This window comes from Pinus tabuliformis, chromosome 8, assembly GCF_031772625.1.
Source record: "Pinus tabuliformis cultivar Carrire ecotype Pingquan chromosome 8, CPIR1, whole genome shotgun sequence".
NCBI classification, from domain to species: Eukaryota; Viridiplantae; Streptophyta; class Pinopsida; order Pinales; family Pinaceae; genus Pinus; species Pinus tabuliformis.
Genome location: NC_142294.1, coordinates 590,420,906 through 590,443,026, shown reverse-complemented (window position 1 = coordinate 590,443,026; position 22,121 = coordinate 590,420,906). Strand labels below are relative to the sequence as shown.

The 22,121-nt window shown below is 36.9% G+C and overlaps 1 protein-coding gene and 1 pseudogene across 1 annotated transcript; one reads left to right on the top strand and one right to left on the bottom strand.

Annotated features, from left to right (window-relative positions):
* Positions 1-254: 254 nt before the first annotated feature.
* Positions 255-1,151, bottom strand: LOC149236840 (zinc finger A20 and AN1 domain-containing stress-associated protein 8-like; annotated as a pseudogene).
* Positions 1,152-2,343: 1,192 nt separating this feature from the next.
* Positions 2,344-3,115, top strand: LOC149236839 (zinc finger AN1 domain-containing stress-associated protein 12-like). The gene has a single exon (XM_089372518.1). It carries the CDS (start codon positions 2,357-2,359, stop codon positions 2,921-2,923), a length of 567 nt encoding a protein of 188 aa, XP_089228644.1. The 5' UTR covers positions 2,344-2,356; the 3' UTR covers positions 2,924-3,115.
* The last annotated feature ends 19,006 nt before the right edge of the window (positions 3,116-22,121 follow it).

The following is a 22,121-nucleotide window of genomic DNA, read 5'->3' as shown; positions in this document are numbered from 1 at the left end:
GTTAACTACTGATGATACTTGATTCTTCCATGGACATAAACAAGTTACATAGATTAATAGGTAATAATCCTGCTAACTCGAAAACATGTGGCTGTTAGACTTCAGAGTAAATCAGGAAAATATAGCCCAGACCCTCTAAAATATTACTGTACAAGATTAATCACAAGACAAGTATGTGTAGATAGCCATCCTTAGAAAGATATCCAATCCACAGACACCAAACAAAACACTTATGGCTCCAAGAAATCAAACTATAAAATGAAATCTTAAAGATGTCCACTCTTTAATCATCATCACACACCATAGCAGAAAAGGCTGTTAATCTGTTTCTGAAGGTTTAGCTTACCTTCATAGATTGGCTGACATATGAAACAAACTAAAACTTATCTACCTTTTCCGCCTTCACAACAGGATTTGCTTTCTCAATGGCCGCTCGGCCAGCTGCCCTGTAATCAAAGGGGCAATTATGCTTGTCCGAATAGCGGTGCAAAGAACAAAAGGTGTTCCCACAACGGCAATTGAAGCCTGTCAATCCAACACGTTTCTTGCAACAATTGCAACGGGTCGGGACCTGCTTTGCTCTCTCTTGTCCTTCGGCCTGGCCTGATTCTCCATTGGAAGAGCCGGGCAAACCCTCCAATTCTGCCTGATTAGTTAACTGGAAGGCGGGTTCAGAAACCTCAGCCAGCTTCGCAATATTGTCATTGCTATGTTCGACTGATGAAGTCGAGGACGAAGTCTCTGTAGCATTTGGAGCAAAAATTCATTGTAGCCGCACTTCCGAAAAATCCACAATTGTTCGCACACAGAAGAGGCCCTTCGGGAGGCTGGCAGCCAGTCTCATCGTGATCTCTTTTCTTGCTTTCTTGAGCCATTATCTCTAAATAATTTAATGAAAACTGAGAATAGGAAGATGTATTTGTTAAAAAAATAATCCAATTACTGGATCTGTAGCGATCGCATTCAAGCGTTAAAACTTCAATTCCACGGTGTTAATCCGCCTCGGCATTTAAAGACTCAGGGAAACACAACAGGGTTCTGAAATAGAACTTATCAGAGATGCCTTTAAGAGATGGCAGTTTCATCTGTTAATTTTGCCTTTCTTCAGTTTAGCACCTTAATTCCACCTGCTGTTTAGACCTGACCTGATTTTGACATAAAAAAGTTGAAAAAGAAATTTTAAAGAAGTGAAAACTGAGCAAAAAAAATTAAATTAACGCACTATGGATCACAGAATACATGCGCATCCTCAGTATGGCAACAATTCCAGATTTTCGTTCCCTTTTTGCAAGTAAACGAAACTGCAAAGCAACAATTACAGATTTCTGTTCCCATTTTGCAAGAAAAGAAAATGAAAAATACTACATCTTCAATAGGATCCGGATTCCCTTGAACTAAGCCTCAAAATCTCCAGTTCCACAACGGTTCTACAGGTTGCTAGCGTGTGCTTCTATGTGCATCCAAAACAGTGCCTTAACTGTTTGTTAGAGGAACGAAGGTGCATTGTCACTAAGGAAGAAAGTAAAGGCATGCTGTATAAAAATCTAAGACAAGCACCAGAAGACAGATACTGGGTACAAACTATATATATGAAACTAGACGACAACATTGACCCATTTTAACCCTGAACATACAAATTCAGACATCTATACATTCGTGAACGCAAGGTAACCAAGGTTGAAATCGTGGTAACAATGTAACTTGTAAGCCGAATATGAGAACAATCCATATAGAAACATTGCATTAACTGTAACTTTTCATACACAACGAAAATAATTTATAAGAAAAAATTAGTATCGAAATTCTAACAGTTACTAACTGACACCATAAATTCTTAAAAACACACAACTTTTAATTATCCAAACCGACACAAATAATACTATTTAACCAGGAATTTAAAGTTCGGAATTGAAATCATTGTTGGCATAAAAGAAGAGTAAACCTTACAACAAAACCCATGGAGAAACCCGAGTTCAAGGGTTTGTTCCACAACCATGATACAACAAAATCTCTCTAATTCATAAAGGGGAACCGATGAATGAGGGTTGAACATAAATCATTTACATATCAATGAAAGTAATAACCTTAGATTTAGGGAATAAACCCCAAATTAGACCAGTAACAGACGAGCTCACCAGAATCGGTAAAGCTTCATATATTTCCTTGCTGTTGAGAACCATTTCAAAAGGAAAGAATACACTCACACCTCGCAAAAGAAGAGGAGAATACTAGATAACGACACCGAGGGGCAAGCTATGAATAACTCGACATAACCCCACAGATGCTAACCTATTCCACACAAAAAGGGAAAGGGTTATTTCTGTCTGAGAGCAAAGGGTAAGAGAATAATAGAATTATGGAGGGTACGCCTTTGTTTCCGGATCTTGGGAAGCACTGCAACCAAGAATCATGCAATCAGCTCGATTTCCTGCCTTTCCGCTGCGACGCCTGTGACAAATTCTTTTGCGCGGAGCACAAATCATACAGAGATCACGAGTGCCCAAACGCTAATATGCGTGACCGCGTGGTTCACATCTGTCCTGCTTGTTCCTCTTCTGTATTCCAAGTATTCAACGAGGATCCATCACTAACCCTCCGCAAACACGCCGAATCAGGAAACTGTAATCCCGAAAAGAAGATCAAGAAGCCGCCCTGTTGCCCTGTTAAACGCTGCAAAGAAACTCTAACTTTTGCGAATTCAAATGTGTGCAAATCTTGCGGGGTAAAAACGTGTCTGAGGCACCGATTTCCTTCGGATCACACCTGCAGCAGCAGCGGCGCCAGCAATGACAATCATGGCAATATCAAATTTCTGGCTGCATTTGCTAAAAGGCAGGGGAGACAATGCGAAAGTAGCACCAGTTCCACCAAACTTGGAACATCTAATATGGTATCTCCGAACATGGCAAATACATGGCTCTGAAGGGAGTAATTTGTAACGATTTGTTCAGGAATTACAGGAATTTGTTACGGATATTTCTGCCACCTTCGTGCAGTGGGTAAGATTCTGAATGCCTGTTAAATGTACATGCCAGGTGTCGAAAAGGACGACGAAGGGACGACCGTCCATGTGTCAGCATGAGAGAGAAAGGGACGACGAAAAGTCCCTTTCAAAGGAAGGCCTATCGGCCTAATTAGTTGTATTAAACATTGTAAATATGATTGGATTTTCATTTTTTTTTGGGAAGATAATCAAAATTAAAATTTTACAATAATTAGAAAGAAATATAAAAAAATCCAGAGATATATTAAAAAATAATCTAACTTAGATTATGATTGTTTAAATACCTTTATATCTATATAAAATTCAGAAAGTATTTAGATTTATCAGACTTGAAAGTTAAGTTGAGAGAAAATCAAGAATTTTATAGGTATTAGCTCTACTCAACTTCATCAGGTTTTTGAGCACTGTTAAGAGTGATTCTCTGATTTGGAAAAATCAAATTTTATAGGTATTAGCTTCACTAAACTTCATCAAGGTTCTGAGAAAAACTAAGGGAGCAAGTTGTATCACCAACTTCATTGTTACCGGCTCATTTGTTTTTGTTTAGAAAAAACAAAACTATAATGTGTAACCAGAAACTTGGTCAATAAAATCGATTTATGATTATGGAAGAAAAAAATGATTTATAAGAAAGAAGGAAAAAAAGGTTATGTGACAGACTATATCTTTTGAGGATTGTAAATGATCTATTAACTATAGATAAGTTTGGAAATCATTTATATCACACAAATTCATATATCCCTTTACTAAAAAGAGTCATAGTTTTTAAATCCATGCTTATGGGAAAGTAGTTGGCAATAAAGCCTATGTTCTGTCGTATGAAATTGCAATCTATGGAAAGTAGTTGGCAATAAAGTCTATGTTCTGTCTAGAGATTGCAACCACTGATAGTATTTGGGTATTCGACCTTTGTCCTGGAAAAGATAAGAATATTGATTTCTTTTCACCGCTGATCAACGGATTTGGGATATTTAAAAGATGTTGGGGTTTAGTGCGAAAATTAAAAAGAATATATATTTTGATAATGATTTTATGATTTAATCTGGTTGATAATTATGTGTTTAGATAGATACTATTAGATCGAGTACTCAAGGATTTTGTTCAGAACTCTCGGGCGATCAAAGGAACGAATGCAAGGCGAACATCGAGGGTTTCAGATAGTTGCAGGTGTTGAACTTCATGGAGGGCCACAGAGGAGGGAGCTCCACTCCCTCCTATAAGGAGGCCCTAGCAAGTAGAGGCAAGAAACCTCTAGAGAATGCCAGAGGCACTGCTGAAGAAGGGAAAAGGAATATGGAAGAAGAGACAGAAGGAACCAAAAATAAGGAAAATAACAGCACTAAAGACGAGGAAGAAGGCAAAAAACAGGGTTCTGAAGACAAAAAAACAAAAGGGACCCTGCAAACCCAAAGCTGAGATCACACCCAGAGTAGTCTTAAATGATCCTGCTCTGCAGGCGCACAGAGATCACATGCAGATGTATGCTATCATCTGTAAATTCATGGGAGTATGGCCCACTGAAAAAGCTTTACAAACATGGATTAAGTACCACTAGAAACCTAAAGGGAGCATTGACCTACATCTTGGGTCAAAGGCTTTCTTCACGGTGGTGTTTACAAATATTGAAGACAAAGACAATGTGTTTAAAAGAGGGCCCTACTTTTATGCAGTAGCTAGTCTCTATATGCGACCATGGAAGATGAATTTTGTCCCAGAACGGGAGACTTTCACTTCGGTACCAGTCTGGGTAAGGCTTTACTCTCTACCTCTTGACTACTGGCAAACTGAAAATCACTAGCTGCCATAGGCAATAAATTAGGATGATTTGTCAAAGCTTCTGCAACTACAAAAGGGGAAAATACACTTCCTTTGCAAGGATTTGTGTGGAAATAGACCTATCAGGGGCTCTTTCGGATGAGGTGATCTTGGAAGTTTATGATGAAGAATGGGTACAAACAATAGACTATGAGCACATTCCATTCAGATGCCACAGATGTCATGAACATGGGCACCTATTTAGAGACTGTCCTCTTAGTAAAGCAGTAGACAGGAGAAAAGCTAATACAATGAAGGATACTGACAGCTTTCACAAAGTGGTTAATAGAGGAAAAGGCGGCAAAAAAGGGCCAAAGCCACATCAAAATGAAGGGCAACAGGTCAGTCAGAACAAGTTCCACGTTCTAGAAGAAGAAGAAGAAACCACAAAAGAAGATCAAGTAATGGGAGGAAGTCAAGAGGAAAAGGAGGTAGAAGAAAATGGTGAACAAACGGATGATATTGATTTCCAGAAAGTGACCATGATAAGTGATACAAAACTGGAGATCGATCAAGAAATGACCCAGAGTGAAATGGAACAGGAGGATCATGAGCTACAAGAGATTCTTGAGAAAGAACACCTAGATCTAGAAGGGTTCTTGATTAAGGGAACTAAGGGAGGAGTAGATTCGTTTCCCCAAGAAGAGCTCAACAGAATACAACAACTATTATTATGGAAAACTTAGGCCAAAGGTGCGGAGAAGGGGAAAAACATTGAAAAGCAGGACAACAAAGGTGTGAAAATGATGAAAACAACTCCTGGATTAGCTACAGAAACCCAGGAAAGAAAAGAGGTATAAAAAATCATAATGAACTCTTGATGGAGTGTGGAAAGCTAATGATAGATTCAGGTAAGATGAAAGACCTAGCAAGCTACTCCTTTACGCATCTTTAAATATGAAGTTTACATCTTGGAATATTAGGGGTCTAGAAAGTAAAAGAAAGCAAAGATTGCTTAGTAGTAGAATGAGACAAGCAATGCTGGATATAAACTTCATCCAAGAAACAAAATGTTCCCTTCAAAAATTAAGACAAATTCATAGCAAATGGCTCAGTAGATTTGAGTTTCTAGAAGTCAAAGCAGAGAATACACCGGGGGGCCTCCTCATTCTTTGGAATCCCCTAAAAATTGGCATAATAGATGCAAAGGCATCAAGGGATTATTTATCAGTGGTTATTCAACCTGTAGGAGAAAGGGATACCTATCTAGTCACGAATGTGTATGGCCCTCAAAGAATAGAAGATAAACTCAGGTTTCTAGATTCTCTTGTGGATCTTAGGGACAGACATACAAGTATACCTTGGATCATGGGAGGGGACTTCAACATGATCAAAGCACTTTCAGAGAAAAAGGGGGGAACCAGAGCTCTTGGTAAAGACTCTTTAGAGTTCCAGACCTTTATAGACAATAGGAAACTAGTTGATACAGATATAAATAAGGGCCTCTTTATCTGGAACAATAAAAGAGGAGGAGAGTCTCACGTAGCCTCCAAGTTAGACAGATTTATTATCTCAGAGGATATTATGTTAATAGATAAGGAAGTAATAGCAAGATTTCTTCCCTTTGGAGGCTCTGATCACTGGTCAGTTCATTGGAGATCAAGGGCATTGGTATTCCCAGGAACAAACCTTTCATATTTGAAAATATCTGGTTGTCCCACCCAAAATTCATAAGCAATATGGAAAAATGGTGGTTAGAATATTTGCGGATTCACGGGACAAGCATGTTCCTACTTCATAAAAGGCTAAAGCACATCAAGCTCAGGCTCAAGGATTGGAACAAGAAGGATTTTGGCAATATTTTTGAGGAAAAAAATCCGTTGAAAACAAAATGCAGGTTCTAAACCAAGCACTGATCACAGAAGGCTTTGACAAAGTCAAAAGTGATCAAGTTGATAAGCATCATCAAGAATGGGAAAATCTATGTAAACAACAGGAAATATTTTGGAGACGAAAGTCTAGAGTACAATGGCTTAAAGAAGGAGAGTGTAGCAATTTTTTTTTCACAGATCCACCATTGCCAACAGAGCTCACAATAGAATCTCTTCGATAAAGAATGAGGAGGCGGAGCTTCAGAACTCCCATAAAGCCATAGATGCAGTGTTAGTTCAGCACTTCCAAGGTATAACTCAGGAGAATAATTCAGATAGAGAGCATTTCATCAGGGAGGGAACTAGTAATATACCGCAACTGGTTACCAGAAAGGATAATTTCAACCTTAACATGCTAGTAATGGAAGAGGAGGTTAGTGAAATCCTCAAAGATATGCAGAATGGCAAAGCTCCAGGCCCGGATGGTTTCAATGAGGATTTTTTTAAAGCTTGCTGGAATATTGTTAAACAAGATATTTTGCAGGTTGTGGAGGATTCTAGGCTGAACCATACCATTCTGAGAGCGCTCAATACCTCCTTCATCACCCTAATACCTAAACAGGATAACGCTCAAACACTGGATAAGTATCGACCTATAGCTTTATGCAATGTGGTCTACAAGATTATATCCAAGGTAGTGGCTAACAGACTCAAACCTCTACTTCTTGTACTAGTTTCAGTGGAACAATCCAGTTATGGGGAAGGCAGAATAATTCTTGACAACATCATTCAAGCTCAAGAGGTGGTTCACTCTTTATCTAGCAAGAAGTAGGCAGGCATGATCATGCAATTGGATATAGCCAAAGCTTATGACAAGGTGAATTGGCTATATATCAAAAGAATTCTTATTGCTTTTGGATTTGATCACAACTGAGTCAGATGGGTAATGGCACTGGTGACTTCCTCCAGCTTTTCAATTTTAGTAAATGGCTCTCCCTCTGAGATTTTTAATCCTTCCAGAGGCCTCAGACAAGGAGACCCGCTCTCTCCCTTTCTTTTCATCCTCATGATGGAAGGACTGGGTTGATCTATCAAGGATGCTAAAGTAATAGGAAAGATCAAGGGCTTGCAACTAACTGATAATGGTTAGGCCTTGACTCACCAACAATTTGTAGATGACACCATGTTACAGGGAATCCCTACAGTCAAAGAAGCTTCAGCCTACAAAAAAATTCTGAATCTCTTTGCCTTGGCTTCAGGTATGGAAGTTAATCTCTCCAAATCAAAAATCTTTTTCTTCAATACCAATATTGCTATTCAGAAAAATATCTCCAAAATTCTAGGCTTTCAAAGGGATTTCCTTCCCTTAAAATATTTGAGAATCCCTCTAACCGCTAATTCGATGCTCAAGAGCATTTGGGAACCATTGATCAACAAGTTGCAGGATAAGGTCAGAAAATGGACCAGCGGATCTTTAAATCTTGTTGGCAGGTTGGTACTTACAAAAGCAGTTCTGCAAGCAATCCCTATATTTATGCTATCAGCCCTCCCAGCTCCAAAAGGAGTCTTACAACAATTCAGAAATATTCAAAGAAACTTTCTTTGGGGTAAGGAGGAGACAAGGAAAAAATGGGCCTTAGTGTCTTGGGAAAAAAATTGTAGACCCAAGAACCACGGAAGGCTATGTTTGGATGATCAGGAAATTCTCAACAATGTTTTAGGGGCCAAACTTTGGTGGCGTTGGGTTCAGAATCCAAAGGCTCAATGGGAAAATATATGGAAGGAAAAATATGCTAGCTCTTAGAAAACTAGTGATCTCATAAGAATGTCAGGAAATATAAAGGGCTCATACATCTGGAACAAAGCCTGGGAGAATAGAAGTCTAGTACAAGAAAATAGACTCTGGGAAATCAGAGAAGGAGATCTAGCTCTTTTCTGGGAAGACAAGTGGCAACAAGAACAAATCCTGTTAAAAGATGACTTCTTTGATCTTAAGCAGGAGACACACACCCAAGAATTAATTAAGGTAAAAGACTTCTGGGATCAAACTCATCATACAGAAAAGTGGAGAATCTGGAAAAACATTGATTGCGGAAATAGCAATCCCCTGAAAACAAAAGCAGATGCACTCATGAAACTGGTGGAACAAAGGATGATCTTAGTAGCAGGGGGGCAAGACCAACTAAGATGGGGCAATAATAAAGAGGGCATCTTCAATCTCAAGGAAGCAAAAGGTATTCTCCTAGCATTGGACCCCTAGGTTTCAGATAAAAATTGGTAGAATCTATGGAGGCACCAAGGGTGGATGAAAATTAAACTCTTTATGTGGTTGGTGCATCACAAGAAAATCTTGACTTGGGATAACATTAGGAAGAGGGGTGTCCGAGGGCCTTCAAGATGCCAGCTTTGTGAAGCTCGAGAGGAAACAATGGAGCATATAATCAATAGTTGCATTTTCACCTCCTGGTTATGGGACATATTTGCCACTATCTTTCAACAAACCGACAGGGATAAAGGGAGTATCATCAATACCCTCAATAATTGGAGAAGAAATTTTTCGGATCATGATTTTCTCAGCTCAACTTTGGCCTTAACACCAAGCTTCATCATATGGAACGTTTGGAAAGAGAGGAACAAAAGAATATTTAAGGATGAAAAGAATCCTCCACAACACCTATTTGAGCTAATCCTAAAATAGTTGAAGGAGACAGTGGCAACCACTGTTCGTAACTACCCTAAAAATCCTCCCTCAGAAACAGATTTAAAAATTCTTAGGTAGCTGGGTATGTAGGGGCTCACTCCTCAAGGCCTAGATAGGAAGGTTATCTCAATGGATACGGAGAAGGATTTCTGGCATCCTCCCCCAGAAGGATATTTGAAATACAACATTGATGGGGCTTCAAAAGGAAACCCGGGAACTGCTGGGTATGGAGGAGTCTTAAGGGATGAAGAGGGATGCATAATCTTCATCTTCCACTGCCACTTAGGAAGAGCCACCAACAACATGGCTGAACTAATGGCTTTGGAGCAATGCCTAGAATTGCTGAGTCAAGACAACTGCTCGAATGTGATAATAGAAGCGGACTCTGAGTTAATTATCAACTCGGTGAAAATAATTAGTAGTGGAACAACACCAGAGAAAGTCTCCAAACACTGGAAATTAATCCGAGTTTTCCAAAGAATTCAGGGTCATCTCCAAGGCCTACGCACAGTCAGTTTCAACCATGTTCGCAGAAAGGCCAATAAATTGGCAGATCTTCTTGCCAACCAAGGTGTCAGTTGTACAGAAGATAGGGTTTCTAAGGAGTGGCAGGAGCTGGGCCGGAGCAGACTAAAAGCTCTGTGTTTCAAGCAAGCGGAAGAAGACATGGTCGTGTTTAGAAACAAAGCCATGGAGGTGAGCTCGAAATGATTATCCTCTGTATGCATCAAAAGTATATGGCAAACTGTTTTTGGGTGAGGGGCAGACCACTGTTGGCCGCTGAAAACCCTGGGGTTAGAGAATCGGATATCACAGCTCATCGGAGAGTCAATCAGTGAGGAGACTCTCATCTTTACTTGGTTCGAGGTTCAGGCAAATAACAAATGAATGCGAGAGATGATTCCAGTGTTTCCGACAGTCGGATTATTCAGAATTTTGGGCTTTGGGCAGTGATACCACTTCCTTGGCAGTTTTTCGTTGATCGCACCGCTCTCAAGCAGAAAATGGTTTTTGCGATTTTGTAGCGATTCCACTCTGCTTCCAACACGTGACAGGGAGGTGGATTCGTATACCGCCCTCCATCACACACTATTGTCCGGTTATCTTGTTTGATGCAAAATCAATCTCATCTGTTGGATTTTGCAGCGCGGATCAACAGTCATGATCGGTCGTGCTGCTTTGTGGGGCGGGATAGTTAAACATTGAGCATCTTTGATGAACGATCTCCTCCTTAGTCGTTGGATTGGGTGTAGAGATGGAAGTCTCAGATTCTAGGGGCTTTATGAGGGCTGGGGGGCGAAAGAGTCCACGGGTTTTTCCTTTTTGTCTAAAATTCAGGATACAAACATGGTTTGTTATCCGTGGGTTCGAAGGTTTTCTTTGTAAGGCTAGAAGCTTTGCCTTAAGTGGCTAGTTTTTGTTTTTTTCTGATTCATCGGCATCGGGTTGACGTATGTATATATTGTAAACTAATTTTTGGCTTAATGAAATAGAAAGATCGACACTTGCTTTAGCAAAAAAAAAGATAAATACTATTAATTTGTTGAATAAATTATGTTTTAAAGTTCACATTAAAAAGGTAATTATTCAAAATTTCAAAAAATAAATACATTAGAGATTGAACTTACTCTCTTTTTTTTTTTTTTTTTATTTAAAGGTTGTCATTCGAATACTTTAGATCCTCAAACCCCCACAGCGTAGCAAATTTTTCGCAAAACACCTAAATTTTTACTGCGCACAAACATATATGTAAGTAAAGAATACGAAACAATAATCAGAACAATAAATTTGAATTAAACACGCCCAACAATGTCTTTCATTAAATAAAGGAATTTATAACAAACCATCCGAAAAGTTTGAAGAAAGAATATCGTCCATTTAACAGTTCACAATAATCTCATCGATGCTTTGAATGGAGTTGTTGCCTTCTCCACTTAGTCAATCACCCAAATTTCCATGCCTAAATTTGCGTCTGCATTTACTGGATGGCCTTTCCCTCATAAGTTAGACAAAGTCTAATTGTAAATATGTTAAACAGAAACCTGTCTAATTGTAAATATGTTAAACAAAGACCTAATGCACTATAATAATAAGATCTAAAATTAAAAATAGCGATAAAAAATTATATGAAAAAAATATATAATTTATGAAAATGAAAAGAATGGAAAAAGCAAAACAAAAAATATTAAAAAAAAACACAAACAAACAAAAAAATTAGTAATTAATAGAAATGGAAGTTACTAAACAACCCACTTTAATCAATCATTTTACAAATAAATAAAATTAAATAATAATAAAAAATAACAAAAATTGAATTCTCAATTTTAAATTATGGATAGACACATAATTTTTTGATAAAAAATAAACTAATAAACAGTCAAAATGAAAACTAAATTGGTAAGGCTTAATGCTTGGGGTAACTCAATTGACAATGGTCATAAAAATGAAGTCTTGGATTCGAATCTTGTACTATCCATTCATCAAAATAAAAAATTAAATATGATAAAGATATAGCATTACCAAACTTACAAAATATATATATATATATATATATATATATATATATATATATATAAAATAATTCTTAAACTGTTAATTTTATTTCTTAAAATATTTAATTTATTATATAAATTTTAAAATCAAACTTTAACTAAACCCAAAAAAACATAAAACATTTAAATTGAGTTTCTTGAACTGTGTTAAATTTAGAAAGTCGCTTAGAAAAATTATATCATTATAATAATTAGTTATGCAATAATTTAAATAAATGTTAAATTTGTAAAATATATTAAAATTAATTATTTAAATTAAAAAAAATAAAATATCATAGTTAAAATTCGTATAAATTAATAAAACAGTTCATAATAAGTGTTTTATCAAATTGAACCCTTGATACTTAAATGATTTAATCGTTTGATACGTCACATCAAATCATCGCTATATCCACTTCAGTGACATATCACGTGAACGTAGGAATTGGCCACAGATTCCACGTTTTTCTCTGTCAGCCAGGTCGCCCACCATTTCCACGTTGTTATCCCTAAACATTTATATTTGATAACATACCACTACATTGAGATTATCACGCGCATGATATCTAAGTTCAGTGATATTCTTAAATAACGCTCTCCACTATGCTACTGAGATCTTTTAAAGGAGCCAGATTTATATTTATGATTGCAACTCCGAATATTATTTTAATAATTATGGAATCTTTAATAAATTATTAACTAGCAAATGTGCATTAATATGAGAGATTTCATTAATGGCCTAGAGTTTTAAGGTTCATAAACTCAAAAGTTTAATTAATTTTAATTTAAAAGAAAATAGATATGATTGAAAATATGAATTATTATTTTGTGATAATGTATCTTCGTCATGAGGATTAATTATATTAGATGGTTTGAAATTTTCATCAAATCTTAACTAAATCTCAATGATATGATTAATCCGAAAGACAATCTCATTATAAATATGGATCACAAAAATCTAAAATCTTGTATTTTTGAAATTTACAAACAATTATAATCGTTTATATTAATATTTAAAATATATAACTAATTTTGTTGTCTTATTTTTATTTTATGTTATATAAGTTATTTTTGTATTGCAATAAAAATGATTTACATTAGTTTAGCAAAATTACTCTTTGGCTTGCCATCTTCGAAACCAGATCAAAGGTAGTAAAGTAGAGAGTGAAGAGCTTACGAAATTAGAGTAGAGTCCATGAAAAGTAGAGACCAAAATCATTTACTTCCCCACTTAGAGGGAGACCAACGACAAGACAAACATTGATCATTGAATTGTTCGAAGGTATTTTCTTCCTTTCTTCTTGTGAATGTCAATCCATACCAACAAGTTGTCCAAAGCAAATTAGATGGGCACAATGGATGTGTTTCCTTGAGGCATTTCCATTTTTGGAGGATATGCAATAGTGATTGTTTATTTATCACTGACCAAGTAATCTGATTCATGAAGGCATTTATGTCCACTCATGGACAAAGCCTGGATCATGTTTGTATCTCTCTCCTCTTGATCCAAGGCATCCAGATGAGAGTGGGGAGATGGCGAAGGAGGACAGCAGATTGAAGAGTCTATGGGATGAGTTGGTGTTACAAGGGTTGATTTGAGGCTGAAGGACTAGATTTGGCCATAATTGCTTTTTGTTGATGCATGTTAGCTTGCTTGTGAGCTAAGGAATTCTTATATCCTTTGGGGTCTTAACATCCTTAATTCTTTTTCTTGGTGTGAAGAGGATGAGAATGCCCTTAAGAAGAAGGGAAAATGTTTTGGAGATAAAATAGCTATTGACAAGACCTACAATGGAAAGTTGTGTTTTCATAATCCATCAGCTACGGAAAGGTTATGTCATTCAAATTGATGAGAATCATATTACACATCCTTTTGATAAGATTTATTTTGACACAAATGTGTGCAAGAGCTACAATACCCCTCTCATTCTTACTCGTACCTATCTTAATAAAACGACATAAAGAGTTTTCTATAGAAGCTAAGATATCCAAATTTAACAAATAAATGGGAATATTAGGAAGTCTTACTCAAATTGAATGGATAAAGGGTTGAATTTAGGAAACGATTGCTAAAAGGAGAGTTGACAGTGGCATGAAAACTAGGGTCCTTGACCAAAAACTCTTTGATAGTCCTCTGCTTTTTTTAAATAAACCAAAAAAAAGGTATTTGAACAGAAATACAGATCCATATTTAGGGAACATGTTTGATGCACCCATTCCTAGAGCATGGATGTTGATGGCTAGATCCCATTAAAATGACAAATTATGGCATTTCGCTCATAGGATAAGATGAAAATATTGGATCAAGGGTCTTACACCTTTAGTTTTGGAATATATTTCACTTGTTCTATGATAACAGTTGCTCGTGAGAGATCGTTGGGAGTCAATTGCGAGAGCCCTAGCTTTAGACCATCATTAAAGGATTTTGGCTAAGAGGAAGAGGGTAGGCCCTAACCTTTTGCTCCTCCATTCAGTCTTGAGATTAAAAGGATTAAAGGCATCTTGTTCTATACCATAATATTTGAGAAAAATCCCTTCCTAAGGCTACCCACCCCCAAGTAGGAGCAACATTGAGACAAAATGGATTCTTGTTCAATCTTAGGTATCTTGCTACAAGTTTGGAGACAAAATAAACAACTCCCACCTACATATAGAGGGTAGACCCTGATATCGGACTCATGAAGACTGGAAAGTTCAGGTGATTTTAACTTATGGCATCACCTTGAAGGAGGGAAGAACCATGGTGAAAAAAAGGTTCTTCATGGTTTAACGCATTTGCACAATTTTGAAAAAATGAGGAAGCTTCAGATGAGGGGAAGAATCCTAAAGTTGAAAATTCTCCAAAGATAGGGCAGTGGTGAAAGAATTTAGAGTTTCCATCGAAATCCTCATCAAATTTCATGTGGTGGAAAATCATATGGAAATTAAACATGGCCTCCATGATTACTTTCAATTTAGAAAAATTGGATATGACTAAACATATGAATATGTAAGACTAGTTTGTCATTTACAATATTTATCATTTGACTTAAAATGTTGATGACTTGGAATATATTATTTAACTATTAGTAATGATGATTGATATTTACTAAAATAAAATTTAATAACCAACTTAAAACCATCTTAGCTCTAGATTTTCCAGGGATTGAGAGGGATAAAATATCTCAATGTGCAGACATCTTTTTGATCCCTCTCAACACTTGAGAGATCCGAAGTTAATATAGACCTAGGTTTCTTTATTTATAATTGATATTCCTATTATTATTTTATTTTATTTTTAATTTTTTGACAGAGTCAAAATGTTTAGATAACATAATATAACGAGACATTACAACATCTCTTCCATATTAGAATAGAGAATACCTCTCGGTACAATAAATTATCTAAAATTAAAACTATAAACTAACAATCTCATTTATAACTTTTTCTAACAAAATATAATACTATCATTTATAAGTTTTTCTAAAAAACTATAATACTCTCCTATTTTTGTTTAGTGTTTTGTTAATGTCTCCTTGTTGATGTGAACAAATTTATCGTTCATGACGTGTTAAAAAATTGTGCATCAATAAAGAAATAAATAAAATTATATGTTAATGTATAGGGGAAATTTAGCCTTGTTTGTGATATATATTCAAAGTGTAAACTTGGAAGTTAGCATGATTATGGAGTTTCGTGTTAAGTTACATAGCCATTATTAGATACATAAAGTGTAATTGAAATAAAAATATTAGATATAATTTTAGGTAATACATCTAAAAATTATGTTATTTCAATTTGAAAATAATTATAAATTATATCATTTAATTTCACAATAGTTATGTACCTTCTTTAAAAAAATTATTAGTGGGAGTTCTAAGTAACATGCCTTTGTGTACTTGCTCATCCTATGTCTTTCATGTGTGCTTTGCTTCTGATGGAATCAAGTTCATGAGGGGCCTCCTCGCCCATTCTTGCCCCTCCACATATAAATGATTTTAACACCTTGGTGGCTAGAGGATCGTGCTTCCAAAAGTAAAAGAATTCCAAATTTGTAAAGAATATCAATGATATTCTACAGGTGGAGGTTAACGGGGATCAATCTAGGCTTATGGCATTGAATCTAGCAAACAAGGATTAATAGGACAATTTATGGGTCTTTGGCCATTGTTGAGGATTTTATGTGCCTAGATCGAAAAATATTGGAGGCCCATGATGAAAACCAAAGTCTCAATTTCCTTTTGTGGATGAGGGTTATATACATTTTTATTTGAAGATAAAGAATATCAGGACCTCTTAGTTTACAAGTGACCCCAATTTAATGGAATCCCAAGTTTTATATCTGGATCGTTGGAGTCTAGATTTTAACCCAAAATGTGATCTCCCATCTATGGTTCAAGTTTGGGTCAAGCTTTTGTTTATCCCTCCGCACTATTGGAATGAGGACACTTTTTGAAACATCAGAAATGCCCTTGGAAAATCCATTCACAAGGTAGAACCCCAAGAAGCACATCAAGCTTGTGTTGGGAACTATGTAGAGGTAGATCTGTACAAAGGGCTTTTGGTAGCAATAAATCTTAACGTTGAAAATTGGTCTCACATTCAGGAGGTTGACTATGATCAACTCCCATTTAAGTGAAAATTATGCCATGAATATGGTCATTTTGCATGTAACTGTAAGAAGAAGACATAGGAACAACAAAATTAAACTAAGGAAGGAAAGGAATGAAAACAACACAAAAGGAGGAGAGGTCCAACAAGGAACAATAATCAAGCTCCTTTACAAGAAAATGCAGGAGCAAAGGGAAAGACCCCATGTCTATAAAAAAAAAATGGGCCAACAACTAGAGAAGGCACCTCAACTAGCAACAATAAGAACTCCCCTGATCCAAATAATATTTTAGATGTCCTAAATCAATTGTCAAAAGAAGGAGAAATTCCAACAAGTGAAACAACAAATGAAACCACCCTTCGCCCCATAAAGCCCTCTTTTATGAATGCAAAAGATGGCATGCCCCCCCTTAGGGATGCATTAAGGGAAAATATATGAGAACGATATGAATCAAAAGATGAATAAGTTCATTCTCCTAGGGGCTTTAAGGATCACAATGGTAGGAATTTGGTAAGCTTGGCGACATGAAAATAAAATGTTGATAGGGAGAATGAAATAGATCGATCATAAGGGCATGAGAACAAATCGACAGATTCAAAATGAGAAGAGAGAGAAGGATAAGGAGATGGGGGACACAATTGATAATTGAACTTTCTAAAATGGTTACCATATTTATGTAAATAAGAATGGACATAGCCCTCAATCAGGGGAAATAAATCCCAAAGTAAATATTAAAATTTCTCTCCTGGAATTATAGGGAGTTGGGCATTGATAAAAGGATGTTTGAGGTTAGATATTTAATAAAAAATGGAAATGTCATCCATCCTTCTTCTCTAGGAGATGAAATTGGGGGAATGAGTTTTCTTTCAAAAATTGCCTAAGGTATAGAAAAATTTGGATCTCAAGGTGATAGGATCTCGTAGTTCTTTGGGGGGATTTTCTTGATATGGTCTATTATAGTTTCAAGCTAGTAGACTCCATGTTTGTGCGTCACTGGTCAGTGGTCAAATATCTTCACCTTCCATCGAACAAGGTATGTAAGATTGTAAATGTGTATGTGCCTGTTCATTACATGGAAAAGGTTAGTGTTGGGATTCCCTTCTCAATCTTAAAGATACCCCTTTCACACAAGATTTTCATCAAAGGGGATTTCAATACAACCCTCCTCTCTTGGGAAAAAACATGAAGCTCTCTTTTGAGAGACCATTTCCAAGAGAGTCTCTAGGACCTCATATCGTCACAAGATATGATGGATTTAAGCCTGCTACTAATAAATTTTCTTGGAACAATCGCGGATCAGAACCTAGGCATATTTCAGCTCACCTAGATATATTTTGTTTGCTTATTTCTGTTCAAATATTTCTAGGCAACATCACAAATTTTGCCATGGACTAGTTCAAACCATCGCCAAATTTCACTCGAAATGTCCCAAACAATGGATTATGGGCCACTTCCTTTGATTTTCCCTTTTATGGATCAACAAAGTTAATTTTTTAGGGATTGTCAACTAGTTTTTCAATTATTGGGTGAGTGACTCCCCAATAAACTAGCTCAGGCAATGGTAGCTTATCTTTGAGAAGAGATGTGGCAGCTACATGCTTTTGAACTATGTTACAATGAGCCCCAGTGGTCTCTTTATCATGAAGAAACAATGGGAAACCATGAACCTCCAAAAACCTAACCCTAGGAGATGAAGTTCCAAAAGCTTGTGGGCCCCGTTAGGGTTCATTGGAACATCAACTTCCCGGGGTTGTAAATTTGGCATACGATCTTTGTTTGACTATCATAATACTCCATTTTTAAGATTTCCAATAGGAGATTGAGAAAAGACCAATAAATTGGTTTCGAAATTTCCTGATATCTCTATTTTCCCAAAAAAGAAAAAACCTTTTAGGCCCTCAAAACAACTCCATAAGTTTAGGACTCGAAAATTTTGAAAAAATAGTAATTGTGCTACAATTAAGTAATCTTAAAAGAACAATGGTGGGGGTCCAAGTGGAATAGGCTATGGCCACCAATATCCACCTAGATTAGTCCTCCCACCTTAGGAAGCAATGACCCCCATTGCATTGAGTGCTTCCATGAGATGGGGAAATTTCTAGTCAACTTGGTCCCTAGTCAGCCACTTGCCTTGGTGCAAAAGTTAGCCATATTTGACAACCTGATACAATTGGATCCTCTGTTGGTGAGTGTTCTTGAAATGTGTGTCCAATATCTGATTAGTTATGGGTTGTTCCATGCAGTCTAGGTTTAGCTTAGTTGGTGTGAGTTGTTATGCAATGTCTGATGTGTTTAGTAATGGTGGAAAGTATGGCTGAAGGTGGTCCACATTGAACACTAGGTGCAGGGAAATGAATGGGGAATGTTGAGCTCAAAATCATTTTCTCCTACAAACTTGGTGATGACGTAAGGCTCATATCAAAGTGTTCTGAGCTTCTCATAGGCTCTGGTAAGGCCAAATGTGCATTTCTCCAAGTTGGCACACAGGTTTTGCTGCCGCAAGGTTTGAAGGACCTGTCGAATGTGTTACAAGTGCTTTTCCCAACTCTTTCCAGAGATGAGGATGTTGTCCAGATAAATAACCACACGAGTTGGTGAAGGGCCATAGGATTTCATACATCAACCTCATAAAGTAGCAAGGGCATTTGTCAACCCAAAGGGCATGAACAACCATTCAAAATGGCCCTCCTTGGATTTGAAAGTGATCTTCCATACGTCTGTGGGATCTATTGGAACCTTGTGATATCCAGACTTTGATCTTGTTAAAATACTTGTTCCTCTTTAGCTGGTCCAAAACCGTCACGAATTTTTGGGATTGGGTACCTATTCCTGAAAATGATTTTGTTTAGTTCTCGATAATCAATACAGAGCCTCCAGGTCCCATCCTTCTTTTATACAAGTACAATCGAGCTCGCACAGGGTGAGGTACTTGGTTGGATGTGCCCTTTTTGCAACAACTCATGGATTTGTCACTTGATCTCTTCATTATCTAGAATGGAGCGATGATATATCAACCCATTGTGTAGGGGTGCTCCAAGAGTCAGATCGATCAAATGTTTGACTTGACAATTGAAGGGTACCCGTGTGGATGAGGAGAAGATGTCCATGTATTCTTCCATGACCTTATCCACCTTCTTCTGTAGTGTGGAGGAACCTTTCCCTGGGGCCATGGATGTAGCCACAATATTCCCCTTACTTTGAGATCAAAATAGAAATAAAACAAATTTTCTGGTCTGGGATATGATTTTACTGCATTTCTTAGCAAAGATCAAAGAGATGGCAGTAAGTGGGGTTACCTTTGGTATCCTGTATAACTTCTTACCTAAAGTAATAATAACAGTGCGAGGCCTAGACTCATACACAATATGGCGTTTCCACAAGCATGGTTGGCATAATTATAGATCACAAACTTCAAGAGGAGTAACATCACATAGTACCTCATATATGAAGGGCTTGATTTTGTATGGAAGGTGACATTATTGGCTAACGTGGAGATCTCATCCTTGGTGAAGCCACACTTGTGAGTGGAAGAGACACTCCTCCTCCTCTACATATTCGAGCTCGGTATTCTGGACCTTGGTGGTGGAATTAATGGCCCTGGGCTCCGAATCAATAATATAATTCTCTTTTTCATTCCCCTTGTTGGGTTCTAACTTAGAGTCAGAACATGCATCTGAATCTAAAGCCTTGAGCTCAGCCACTAGTCGTTTCTTGGCTCAACACTCACTTATGTTGTTAGTAGGGATCTTATGGAACTCACACCACTTTAATGTGTCCTTTGTCTTCGTGGTGTTGTTCTTTTCTTATGTCTTTGACGGGTTGTCTTGGGTCACCCTGCCTTGGCTTTGTCCTTTGTTTTGGGGTTTGGGGGTTCCTTTCGCTTGCTTCGGATTCACAAATCCAAAGTCTCGATTCTTTTGTTTAAATTTATGCTCAATCTTGGAAACATATCGATAGGAAGTGCCAAGTGAGGAGATGTCCAGGAACTCCATCTCGTCTTGGATATATTTATGTATACAGTCACATACTTGAGTACCAAATACCACTCAGAATCCTTGATATCCAACTTCGTGCAAAGGTTATGAAAAGTATTTGTGAACTTCGTCATGTCTTGGTCCCTTCCCTATTGTAGAGTGGTCAACTTTATGTACTTATCTTCATACCTCTCGACAAGGTAATAATGTTCCTTGATGGCATCTCAGAAAGAATTCCAAGTGGGTGAAGCTGAAAACAATGAAGGCTCCCTCTTGTCCCTCTGATCACAATAGGTTTCCCACCAATCCTTAACGCAGGGGGCAACTTTGAGGAGTGAAAAAGTAAGATTTTCCCTATTGGAAAAATCATGAATCGAAAAATATCCCTCCAACATATTTAACCATTTATCTATGACATATGTATCTATCTGGCCTTCAAATACGGGGATGTCAAAGTTGACTTGTACCTTAAACGGAGTGGCGCCTCAAGAGTGGATGCTGGATGAAGATGAAGGATTTGGGAAAATTTGTCCATAATCACATTCCTTTGTCGCTCGAGGGACTCTTTGAGAAATATTTTGAAAGGATCTCCTACTCGCTCATCTTTCTTTTCTTCTGCCATGGGAGACCTTCGGGGTTGACGAGGATGGTCTTGCAAATGGTCAACTAGTTCAAGCCCTAATTCCTATACCTCAACCTCATTGGGGACATGCACAGAAAAATAAAGGAAGAGCAGACTTCTCTGATACCACTGATCCAGATTTATGAAAGAGCGAAATGAAATACAAATATGAACAAAAACACAGAGATATAGTGAAAATAGAACTTCAATTCATTAATAACAAAGTATTGAAAAATGTTACATGAAGAATGGAAATAAACTAGCTCAAGCGATGGTAGCTTATCCCTGAGAAGAGATATGACAATTACATGCCTTCTAAAATGTTTTTTAATTAGGTTCGGTGGCATTTTTGTCATGAAGAATCAATCTGAAATCCTAAACATCCAAAAACCTAACCCTAGGACATGAAGCACCAAAAGCTTGTGGGCCCCATCAGGGTTAGTTCGAACATCAACTTCTCGGGGTCGTAACTTCGGTATTTGATCTATGTTTGACTACCATAATGCCTCATTTCGAATATTTCCAAGAGAAGGCCAAGAAAAAGCGAAAAAATGGTTTGGTGCTTTCTTGATCTCTTTGTTTTCCCAAAAACATATTCTAGGCCCTCAAAATGGCTTTGAAATTTTAGGATTCGAAAAACTATGAAAAATAGTAAGTTGTGTTACAATTAAAGAAACTAAAAAGAAACAATGATGGGCGTCCAAGTAGAATAGGTGGGTGGCCACCAATATCCCCCTGGATCACTCTATCAATCTTTTAGATAGTTTAGAGGAGAGAATATCATATATTCCAATAGTATTGACAAAAGCAACCTTTTTGTATTGCTAATCTAGTTTCCTAGTAATATGTAAATAATTACATAAAGAAATCATGTCTCTTTTTTATCATACAATAATATAAATCTTTTCCTAACTTTAAAAATAAATAAATAAATAACCATTGTAATTTTATCACCTAAATATTTGATAATAAACTATAAAAAAAAACCTTAAACACTATACAAACATCATACACATCCTAACACAAATTCTTATGCATTATTATATACCTTTAAATAAGTGGTGATATAGTC